Source organism: Anneissia japonica, unplaced genomic scaffold (genome assembly GCF_011630105.1).
Source record: "Anneissia japonica isolate Jap-2015-1 unplaced genomic scaffold, ASM1163010v1 scaffold287713_len945575_cov184, whole genome shotgun sequence".
NCBI lineage: Eukaryota > Metazoa > Echinodermata > Crinoidea > Comatulida > Comatulidae > Anneissia > Anneissia japonica.
In genome coordinates, this window is record NW_022725774.1 from 682,383 (window position 1) to 695,186 (window position 12,804).

Consider the following 12,804-nt stretch of genomic DNA (forward strand, 5'->3'; position numbering starts at 1 on the left):
GTATTTTGTGTGCTCTGATAATTCGATAAGTGCACATTTCCAGATAGATAAGAGAGTACAAGAGAAAAAATGTTGATGATGATGACGAAAATGATAAATAATGACAATGAGGAAGATTATTACGATAATAATGGTGATGATGATGATAATACCATCATCATATTCCTATAAAACAATCACAAAATTGTTTCTACCACTTACAAATTCTAGATACTCTACAACAAGTAAAACATATGACAATAAACATAAACAAATTATTTCATTTTTATACTAAAATTATTTTTCTTCTTATTAAAATTATTAATAATTTTATTTTGTTTTTGTATAGCGCCCTACACTTGTGTCTTGCAAACATCTACGCTGCTGGCGACTGCTCAAAAAAAGTCACAGACATGTCTAAAATTACAGAAATTTGGGAAAAAAAAGATGTGTTTTCTGAAGAAGTGTGGAACGATGCTTGGGTGAAGAACTAGCTTAGAGGGTAACTGTGCTTGCTTTCTAAAATCAGAATTCTGAGTTCAATCCCTATAAATGACAGAGTGTATCTCAACATGAAGAACAACTCAACACATGAAGAACAACTCAACTTGTTAAGCCTCATAAAATGACATAATTTATAGAGCATTCCACCCTCTAATATGTGAATTTACTGCACACACTGTTCCAGTGTAATAGCATTCTCTCAAGGGAGGTGTTAAATTTGTATCATTAATTTCTATGCTTTTTTTAAAAGGACTGATCAGGGGAAGTTTAGGAGCAGCTACAAAATTGTGGATATTTAAAAAAGTATACATAAAAAATTGAAAAAAAAAAGCCACACTTATGTATATTTGGCTACAACACTAACCACTAATGCTGTTACTACAACAAATTATAGAATATGGAAACATATTGATGAAAGATTACTTAACAAAAAACACAAGGGCAGGAAAAGACCAGAAATATGAAAGAATTAAATAAAAATTATACATTAAAAAAAAAGTAAATAAAAAATTAATCCAAATTAAAAATTTGGTAGTATTAACATGTTTCAAAAAATTGAACAATATTCACTACAACACAACTATAAATTTTACCTGTTGGAGAAAAATGAATGACTAAAGTACTGAAGATGAAGAGAAAATGAGTGAGAAAGACAAGAATAACAACATGCCAAAAACATCGCATGCACACAAGCAAAAAAACCATTGCCACATTCTGACGAAAGTACAATTTACATGAATTTGGCTGGGCAGGTGGAGGAGGAGGAGGAGTTTCCAGGGAGTAACTGCTGGTTGGCTCAAGGTACATTGAATGACACTGGTTCGAAAGCAAACCTCGACGACGCCGTCTCGCTGCTTGATAACAGTGTGGAAGAAAATGAAAAAGAAGTTGAAAGGAAAAAGAATGAGAGACGATATCAGTTAGAAAAAAAAAATCAAAGCATTAGCATAGACATATAACATTTGAATGCAATTTTGATACCATATATACTGTATCAAAATCTAATAACCACATGTCGGAGAGGGGGAGGGAAGCATTCTATATGTTGGTTTAAATTCTTAATACGATGATAGGACCCTGAAAATACATCCACACCCAATATAATATAGCTGACGGTATAATTATATAATTTATATTTAAGTATTTTAAATAAAATATGCACAGACAGCGCAGAATGTTCTAGGTTTTAATTCCATTTTCTTTTTACACTTGCAGATTCCTCTTCTTTAATGTTCAAAATTTATACATACATGATTATATTACCTTTTACATTATTTAGATTATTATTTATTGTATAGTGAATGTAAAGGCCTGAATTTATTATTAATATACTATTTTATTATTATTGATTTATATATTTTTATTTTATTGGCTATTATGTAGTATATATCGCATACATATTATATGTATACTGTATTATTTATTGGAGAACACTACACAATTACAACATCATATAAATAATTATTAATATGCATTAATTTCTACTTCCTGGCTGATCGATAATAGCATTAATAATCTTTCATTCCAAATATTTATTTTCCTACTTTTAGTTTATTTGTAATTTTGCTTATCATATCTTTTTTCCTCTTTTAATATAATTAGTTATATTTAGTACTCTTTTTCTTTTTTTTTTTTTGTCAAATTTGCATTTTCTTTTTCATGTAAACAACACTATATAATGATTATTTAAACAATGATAAAATAAAGAAGACAAGTATGAGCACTAGTAATATTACATGTTCACAATGGATGTTCAGAGCATTTAGAATAAAAAAGAAACAACACGTTAGTAGATATATTGTCATTTTCAAAGACAACTATTCATTCATCAAGTGTCACATAATACATTATGAAATGCACAAATCCATTATAAAAGATAGAGCTGAAAATAAAACTTTTGACCGTAATGCATGAAATGACCTAAGATGACCTCATGACATGAACTTACAACATGACCTATTTATATGACATGACCTAAATAGCATGCATAACATTAAACAACCTTTTTTATTCATAATTTAAACAAAACATAATAACTAAGCAGAGTAATTAATAAATCACAGTTCCATTTTGATCCCACTTTCATATAACAAAGATGATTAAAAAAATACATTAATTAAACAAGTGCATAAAAACATGTGACAAGTCCCCTCTGATAGTCAGATGCATTGTGGGAAGGTAAATAATCCAATTATTGTATTTTGACTTTAATTTGTGATTAGAATATGTGACCTATTAGCTTAAAAGTAGATCTAGTTCACTTTCAAAACCTATAAATAAAGCAGCAATTAACATTAGAGCAGTGTGGTATACAAATGATTAAAATAAAAAATTAAAAATCTGTTGCTTTTAAGCATTAAAAAATGATTCTGAGCCCAAACATAAATAAGCAAAAGCCAGAAATGGACTTAATGTTAAAGCTTTATAATACCAAGTACATGATGCTCCCTCCCCATAATGCATCTCTGAGTGATTACTAAAAAATAATAGTACTAAATTTGCAATAAAAATGTTAAAATATTCATAAGAGCAGAAAGCAGTGAGTGTTACCTAAGTTCTCTCTAGATGTGGATTTTGACCGTGATATTCTTGATGCTACCGTGCCCGAGACGCTTGTGTTCCTCTGTGTGTGTCTGGACCGAGCACGAGAAGCGGCGCCTGTGTTGACGTCGCTATTAGAACGAGGACCCAGCACCAGTGCATTCCCATCTGCAGCGAAGAAAGCGCAAAAAACCCACGCAAACATGTTGATGAAAAGTCTTGGTAATCAGATTGAGAACACTCTCCATTTTCTCTCACAAATTCATCATTCAATTTGAATATTTGCTCCAATAATATCTGTTTAAACTTTTACGTAATCTGTCAAACTTTTTCTTAATGTTCTCAATTTGTTCAGCACAAGACCATGCAGGCTACGTAACATTCAATATTCTACAAACTGATATCAAATACTACTTAGCTGTACAGTTTATGAGTTCCATATTTAAAAGAGGACCAATCAAAAGGTGTGTTTAATAATAGTAGAGTGCTAACTAGAAAGATGGAGGAATGCCGTTGCATATATTTACACAAAAAATGAGCACCACATTTAGAGTGTCATCATGCCTGGATAGACAGCATTACATTGTAGTGGTTTCATGCAGCTTTTCCTTGAGTATCTATTTCAAAAAGAAGCACTCTACAGACTACATTGGAAAGATTTTTGCTAGGGAGGGGAAGGTGATATGTTTTTTTAACACAGAACGACTAGCAGATGTGTTTCGTAGGATCTTGAAGGACAATAGTCACCTACTCAACTCTGATGTTGTTGGTTTTCATATCGATAAAAGTATGAAAATTAGGATTGTGGATGCACAAACCCTTTGCTGGGACCAAAAATTCCTTCATCAGAATCCAAGATAATGTACACTTGCTCTACTGTATACATACTGTTTTTAAATGTTTAAACAGAGTTTAATACAATATTATTTTATTGTGGATTAACCAACTAATTACAAATTCTTGAATCGAATTGACATTATAATACAAATTAATTATATGTAAATTTTATCAGAACATTTTAGCAAATTGTTTTAATTTCAATTTTTCAGTTTTTGAAGATAAAATGTTTTTGTTTACAGCCAAAGTGCAATATTAAAATTTGAGGTTGATGATGAAAATTCAACATCAATACGAAACAAAGATTAATACGATGATATTCCACGTTATCCAGTGAATACAGTTTGAAATGGAAATTGATATGACTAATTAAAAATGGTGTCTCACATGTCATAATGTGAGGTAGAATAATTAACACACACCTTTTGATTGATAAATATTACAATTATTCTTCAAAACCAATCTCAATTCCACAGCAAAAAAGCAAATTTGCATATAGGAGGTGAAAGGTTACTAAAATTTCATGCAGTGCCAGTAAACTAAATGGAAAGGTCAAAGGTCAGTGGATGTATGTGCAAGAGGAGGGTCACATGATTGGTGCATGAACAATGAAGAGGATTTTTTTAAAAGCTATTTAGCCTGTAGTTTATCAACACATTTTAATTGCTAGTATTCTCTCCATAGGAAAGGAATAACAGGAAAGGCACATCGCAACATTTAATATCATGTTATTATGGACAAACATACAGACCGTAAATACACTTCATTGACAATTTGACATGAAAACATGAAGCGTTGTGTTGGATAGTAAGGGAAAAGGTTCTGAAAGCATCAAGCTTGTGATTGGTCAACACTATATGTGATGGACCATTCAATGTGTAGGGGTTCACATACTCAGTGAGAAATATTCAGATATTCTTACCTTGTTCTGCTTTTGTGACCCTCATTGACCGCCTAGCGGGAATCCCAGGTGTCATTCGACTGAAACAAAAAAGTAATTATTTTATTAATTGCTTTAATGGAAATAATAAAATACAGTAAATCAAAGAAATAATCTTAATGAGATTAATGAATCAATGGGTTGATTTCTGGAAATTTAATGAAAATAATAATTTTTATAATAATGTGCATATAAAAAATTCTTTTCCCTGTATAACAGATGTAAAATTAATATATTATTTTTTTTGCACATAATATATAATTATAATTCTAAACAAAGGGAAATCGAACTTACAGATTCTCTGCAGAGCTAGCTTTGCTTGAGTTTTTGGAGAGGGAGCCGACACTCGATGTTCCACTTGCTTCGCCCTGTAAGCCCCGTTGCTTTGAAGTATCTAAACTATTAAAAAGTTTATCCCCCGCTTGTTTGAAATGCTCTGAAAATTTCCAAAATGCCCTGAAAAATAAAACATTAATTTTAGTCAGATAATTGCTTGTTGTAGCTGCTGATTCCACATGTTTTCCTTCTTTCTCTTTTCTTCAGTCCTTTCCCTCACTTGATTTAAACACAGATCTCCGGTTGGCGGCGATGATGTAACCCCATACTTCGGTTTGGGTGCTAGCTTGGTGTTTGTTTGTTTGTTGTTTTTTTTCCGGCTTTTTTCTTTGTTGTCTTGACTACAATATTGTCAAGCGCATAGAGACCTCGTTTATTTGCGCTATATAAATCCATCTATTGTTATTATTATTATTAGTATGAATTGGAAATAAACAACATTCATTAAAGTCGGAAGATCTTTGTAATGGCAGTAAATTTTACATTACAGTAATATTCTTGGGATTGTGGAGCTTCCTTTCTTAAGCCCAGCGGTGGCTCCAGCATTTTATAGACAATAAAAGAATCCCCCCTTGCTGGTGGAAGAGAAAGAAAAAATAAATATAATAATGCTCATTAATCATCCTGCGTTTTAAATCTCTGAACTCACTTCCTAGAGGTGGCTCTTGCTTCCGAGTCGGGATCCTCAATACCTCTACGAATAGCCTCTGATAACGCACCAACATGCCTTTCCATGGAGTGCGTATCCCAGGTGGATACAATTGTTAGAATGAATAAACAGGTGTTTCTGTAAAAATAAATGAAATAAGGTCACATTTGGTGAAAACCACAACAAACATTTTGAAATATATAAGATGTTTTTACTTGCCAAGACTCCATAGGAGCACTTGAGCAGGTCCCTAGACCCCACGCTGAATGACCTGATACACAAATGGTCCTAGCCACAACCCTCTACCCATGTATTGGAAAATTGGTGGCGAATTTGGAGGTCCTATTAGGAGACATATTTGTTTTATTGAGGTTTGCAGTGGAGATGTAGCTTGGTGGCTTAAGGTGCTTGCTTTCCAAGCCCAGGGTCTTGTAATAAAATTTTTCTCATGACAAAAAAAAAACAAAAAACCTTCACTCCCTAAAGCTCATGAGTCATGATGAGACTTACTATATAAAACATAACTAGACTTGTGACAGAACAAGAAATTGATATTGAACTAAATATAGAAATTATGAATTACAGAGGCTGCTATTTTACCATAATGAACACAATAATACACAGTTACTTACTTTCTAATTGCAGTTGATTTTGAAGTTGAAAAACCAGTGATTATCGGTATTAACCTATGCCCATGTGTGTGCTGCAAGCAGAGAAAAAAAAACATTAATAAATAACTAACTATATTCAAGTTCCTTTGCCGATGATACTACCACATTTTATTCTAATAACTTTGATTTATTGTTTAACACATTTAATTCTGAATTAAGCAAGATTAGCAATTGGTTCATTACAAATAAATTATTAATTAACACAACTAAAACAAATTTCATTATATTTCACAGTCGTGGTGTTCGTCATAAACTTAAACACAAAATATGTGATGTTTTTCTAAATGGCAAACGGATTGATAGAAAAGTGAAGTATCATTTCTTGGTGTTTTAGTTCATGAAAACTTAAATTGGTCTAGCCATCAACAAAGTGTAGCAAATAAAATCTCAAAATACATTGGTATAATAAGCAAACTGAAACATTTCTTTCCTCTAAGTATTTTAGTTTCTTTATACAATTCGTTTATTTTGCCCCATTTATTATATTGCAACATCATTTGGGCCGCAGACAGACTATCCCTCGAATTTACAAAGAATTCTTATATTACAAAAATGGCTTGTTCGGTTAATTACATCTTCACCATTTAAAACTGCATTTGAACCTCTATTCAAAAAACTTAACATCTTAAAAATTAGTGACCTTCATAAACTCCAGATTACTTATTTTATGTTTCAATATCTCAATCTTACAGTATTAGAAATCCAAATATATTACAAGTCCCTTTTGTTAAACTTACTAAGAGTCAATTTTTATTACATTTTCAGGTCCCACCATATGGAATAACCTAGATAAAGATATTATTATAAATTGTAAATCCCGGAAATTCAAAAGTCACATGAAAACAATATATTTATTTAAGTACAGGTCTTCTGATTGATTTGCGCTAACACTAATTATTTTTCTCCATTATCTATTTATTTATTTTTATTATTATTATTATTATTTTTAAAAAAAAAATATTTTAGGGGTCAATATGAGACAAGTTCTACTTCTGGTTTTGATCCCTGTGATGGTCTAATTTCACATTTTTTTTTTTTTTTTTTCACCTACAAGTCTAATAAAATCAAATTTTGTTATTTTAAGAATATAATAATTTTTCATATGTATGTTTTCTTATGACCATTACGAAATAAATGTTACTGAGAGAGAAAAGTTAACTAATTATTTAACTATAACTTAGTCACTCAGTCATATTTATACCAGGGTATTTATAGCAAGAACACAATAACCATTAATAAATTAAATAATTAACTATTGTTCTCAATAAGACATTAATAAATAACTAACTAAATTCAAGTTAACTAATTATTCAACTATGATTTAGTCACTCACTCATATTTATACTGGTCAGTGTATTTATAGCAAGAACACAAGCAGAGAAAAAAAAACCCATTAATAAATAACTAACTAAATTCAAGTTAACTAATTATTTAACTATGATTTAGTCACTCAGTCATATTTATACCAGGGTATTTATAGCAAGAAAACAATAATTAATAAATTAAATAATTTACTATTGTTCTCAATAAGCATTTTGGAGCTTTAGTGACAAGTGAGAGAAATCCCGGAAGAACCAGATTGAACCGACATTTCTAATATTTTTCCTCAAATTTTTCTTACTACATATTTATGTACAAGAAGGTACATACATATGAACTTATAATTGTATAGCAAGTCCAATCTCTAAGTCCCCGTTTCAATTCCCATCGCTGCCTCTCCTTGTGTTTCAGCTGGAGGACTGAAATACAAGTTACAATAGCGCACCGTCTTTCGGATGAGATGTTTAAGCCGTTGGTCATGTGTGCATTTATGGCTTATGTGCACGTTAAAGAACGCAGTACACTCTTCGGAAAAGAGTAGGGGATTGTCTCCCGGTGTACTGCCCAATCACCACCAGAAGGACCCCACTGGAAGTAAGTCTTCTAGACTTTCGTGAGATATCCTTGGTGTTACACTGAATAAATCTAATCTAATCTAAAGTCCTTTATATCCTACTAGACTGTATAAATTATGGCGGGTTATTTTCTACCATAAAATTTAATGTTTTTTATTAGGAAATTATTAAATAATTACAGAATTTCTGGTAAAATCATAAAAAATATATAAAAGTTGATATTATAATAATGTGTACAGCCAGTAAAATGCTGCATATAAATCCTGCATGTTGCTACAGGATTTTTACACTTCAATGGATGAATGGTTAGAATTTACAATGAAATTAGGATGCAATAGAGGTTATAACGCACCTTAATTATTAGATTGATACAAACTAATCCAGATGTGGACATTATCTTTGCACTATTCTGTAGAAGTAGAAACAAGGTCGGTAACACAGACTCGGCAGCATGTTCAAAGGAACGACCCAGCTTGGAAGATAAAAACCTGCAAATAAAAAAATATACAACAAATATTAAGAGTAACTAAATAAATCTATTTTGATTTAGTCTATAAAAAAATAAAACAATTGTGAGTCCATTTTGTATGTTTTGGTACCATGAACAGGCTTTCTAGATACATTATAAACTCACTCCATCCAACAGTTGTCAGCCGAGGCGATTCTACGTAAAACGCAACACCACAACGCATGCGCAATGGATAATTTTTTAATAAGGATCCGTTCAGAATGCAACTAACAATCAGCAGAAGGCGCCTGGCTAAGACTTCAGTCTTGCTCAACAATCTGTGGCCAGAGAACTTTTAAGTCCTTGCAAAAAACATTTCTTTCCTAAAAGGTAAAGTATACTTCATTTGTATATTTTTTACTGATTTAATCATGTCCATAAGTATTGCCTGCTCTGTCTTTTGGGGCAACTATCTTGGTCGCAGACTCCGAGCACCCTGTTGTCTGTGGCAGGGCAAATGTGAAACCTGCTCCTTTGTTTGCGTCACCTAGGTACAGGTCCAAGATTGCATAAGAGTAGAGATGGAAATTTAGACTCCATGAGAATATGCACTGTTTCTGCTTCTCACAAAATTGCAATACCACCTTCAGAACATGATAATATTTTAAATACTAACAATATTATTGACGACACAAAAATTAACAAATTAATATTTTAAGTACATACGCTAATGTGATACAGGCCTCTCGCACGACCTGTGACCTAAGATCTTTGGCTGACATTACGAGGGAGTCCTCCATGAACCGAAGACACTGAGTGAAGCAGTCATAACCTTTTGCGCCCGCTATCACAAGTCCACGAATTTTCTTGAGCTGTTGATGATGTGAAACAAATGAGTGATGCAAAAATGGATTTATATATTTAAATCTTTTTATATAATGCTTTCAAACACCTTTAATATATTTGTTTGTGTGCATAATTTTTGTATATTTTTTAAAAATGTTAATTCATGTTTCCAAAAACTTGAGTATTTATTCTTAAAGAATCTAATTTAGACAATTATGTTCTTTCAAAAAAAAAGATAAATATTTCTATTTAGGTCGGATCAATTATTTGAACTGTGAGTCATTCTAGTAACTACGTGGCTAAGACAATAAAAACAGTAATTATTAGTTATTGGAAATGATAACTATTAATTATGTAGTTGTACCTTGCTGGTTAAGATACCTACTTTCTTCTGGGTGCAAATCGGTGAGGCACCTGCAGGGGTTCAAGGGAAAGTACGGCACCTGCCATCTGAGACCCTGGACCCTTTGTTGGAGAATAAGCCAATCACTTCGCCAGGAAACACTGCTTTGAAAATGCATTTCTTACAGTCTGATTGCCATTTTCAGGCATCTAGAGTTGCTTGAAACTTGCTCCAGCCTTGGTAGGGCTGAGGTGGGTATGGACCCTCTGTCGGGGTCATGGACCTTTTATCAGGAAACTTGGGACCCCTTGTAGGGGAATCTTTGGTGCTAGCACTGGTTCATATTAGAATAAATAGCAGACTCTAATCTATGACTAAAGCATTGCAATAAATTAAAAATAAATACTGTAATAAATATAAAATAAATATTAACTTACAGCATTACACCTCTGCTCCCAAGCATTTTTGTCATTGTTTAGAATACTGGTAATACTATTAAATTCTTCTTCTAAGGATTTGGAACTAAAAATCTGAAAAAAAAAACACCACCAAAAATAGTTGTGTTTATTTAAATATGGCTTGCATTTATAATACATGCATACAAATTATGCTGAGCAATGTAAAAGAAATAAAAGATATAGCAGATGCTGATAAAAATTACATTTGTACTAACGAAGCTGACTGCCAGTTGGTGAAACTGTTTACAACTACAAAAATAGTAAGCATACTAGTTTTACCAAAAAAAATATCCTAGATAATAAACAGAATTCTATAACAAATTACTAATTCATATTCTTGAAGTTACACTTTGCTTATTTTCTTTTGTTAATCTGATATTTCACTCTAAATCTATGTCCCAGATTATTAAATTTTCTTTGAAAAAAAAAATGGTTGTGTATGCCCATATATAGTCATGATGTGCCTATATATGGTCAGGATGTGATGTCATCATTACCATATTAAGCATGTCACATGTATTTGTGAAATAAAATTTGATAGTCTGGACAGATAAGAATGTTCTTAGAATTTAGTTTGGTAACATCTTATATTCTCTGTTCTAAAAGGGTTGATGTTGATTGATCTGTACATAAAGCGACAAGCTAAATTCTCTCTGATGTGTGTACAAAGTTCGTTAATATCCACTTGATGTACACTGGCCACTGGATTGTATTCAGGTTTCTTCATTTTCTGCTCTTTAACACCTTGAACAATTAATTAAAATCTTATATTTTATTATTATTATTATTATTATTATTATTATTATTATTATTATTATTATTATCTTGTTAAAAATAGTTGTAGGATTGACAGATTGGTAAAGTTTACACTTAGCAAAACAGTTGTACAAGTAAACACCATATTAGGTAAAATTTTATCTTAATACAATTTACAAGAATGACTATTTCAAATTGAACATTTTATTTTTGGTCTTGGAGCATCTGCTGCCATGAAAAAATTGAAAACTTTGTAAGTTATTTTTAATCCTACCACCACTTTCAAGAACACAGTCTTCTTATACCTTACGACACAAGGTATACCAAAGTCTTAACTTGCTCAAATGCCATATTTGTAAGGATGTTATCAACATTTTTTTTATAAATGAAGTAGGGAGTTTCCATATGGATAATTTCAATATACTGTAACTTGCCTTACCAAATATCATTGGTAACTTTAATAGAACACAGACTAAACATCCATTTGATGAAACTAAACAGCTTGTCAGACAATAGATACATCAATATATGCTGCATGTACACTGTGGACTTAGTCATATGGCAAACCAATGACATTTAAACAGATTCTTCTTAATAAGGTTTTTTATATTAGGCCTATTTTAACCATTTATCAAAATAAAAATATATCATGTTTTAATATTTAATTTCGAGAAGGATATCTAAGTAATAAATAAAGTCCTAATATTTGAGGTTACAATGAAATAATTTTTGGAGTTCATTGCTCATTATTTACGCTCAACTTGGAGTACTTACGGATACATTAGGCACTTCTTCATATGCATCTACAAAAAATTCTTCAGTTACAGCCCCTGAAAAAAAAAACAAATCTGTTTCACAAGGCCTAAACATTATATATATTTTTTTCAAAAGCTAAATTTAATCATACACTACATCTCTCTGCACAGGAGCAAAAATCACATAATTCTGAGCACTACCATAAAAGGAAATATTATAATTAAATGATCAAACTCAATTTCATTATTATTTGTTGTTCTATGACACATATCATCTCAATTTAGAAATTCCATTTTTGCATCATCACTCATCCAGTTACAGCATGTCTTTACTGATGATTTCCGTTGGATGTGATTTTAATTGGGGTTCAATTATTTCTAGAAGGTCCAACGTCAGTTGTGGGATGCGGAAGATTCATCATCAATATCTATTCTTGTAACTTCCTGTTTGTACTTCATTAAATCTAGATATTTTAATAATTCTGAAAATTTCTATGTACTTAAAATGACAACAGTCTGGTACAAGTTGTTGTCTAATCTAAAGAATGTGAATGTGAATGTGTCGAGAGAAAAATAAATTCAATGCAATTCTTACAGAATGAGGGACTCTAAAATTGATTGAATAAAATCCTTTCAAACCCTAAAATTGAGGGGTTCTGTGCTGCCCTGAATCCACACACTCATTTTTCAGACTCTTTCATTACTACTACTATAAATGTCACAACAAACTATAACAACCACCATTGCAAACATGTTATAATCTTAATCATCATTATCATCTTTTTAAACTTCATCATATTTGTCAATATTAATAAATCACTGCGATCTGCAAACTCCATAATTTTC

At 31.4% G+C, this 12,804-nt stretch overlaps 1 protein-coding gene across 24 annotated transcripts in view; it reads right to left on the reverse strand.

Moving 5' to 3' along the window:
• Positions 1 to 12,804, reverse strand: part of LOC117112874 (CLIP-associating protein 1-like) — a 94,333-nt gene that overhangs the window by 24,171 nt on the left and 57,358 nt on the right. For 19 of the 24 annotated variants that reach the window (XM_033256067.1, XM_033256069.1, XM_033256075.1 and 16 more), the window contains 10 exons: positions 11,978 to 12,033; positions 10,427 to 10,519; positions 9,527 to 9,672; positions 8,705 to 8,840; positions 6,419 to 6,489; positions 5,787 to 5,924; positions 5,096 to 5,257; positions 4,784 to 4,842; positions 3,034 to 3,192; positions 1,218 to 1,337 (listed from right to left, as the gene is read on the reverse strand). In XM_033256067.1, the coding sequence (XP_033111958.1) occupies positions 1,218 to 1,337; positions 3,034 to 3,192; positions 4,784 to 4,842; positions 5,096 to 5,257; positions 5,787 to 5,924; positions 6,419 to 6,489; positions 8,705 to 8,840; positions 9,527 to 9,672; positions 10,427 to 10,519; positions 11,978 to 12,033 (1,140 nt within the window). The remainder of the gene's footprint in view (positions 1 to 1,217; positions 1,338 to 3,033; positions 3,193 to 4,783; positions 4,843 to 5,095; positions 5,258 to 5,786; positions 5,925 to 6,418; positions 6,490 to 8,704; positions 8,841 to 9,526; positions 9,673 to 10,426; positions 10,520 to 11,977; positions 12,034 to 12,804) is intronic. The other 5 variants (XM_033256070.1, XM_033256066.1, XM_033256074.1 and 2 more) reach the window with 4 other exon arrangements.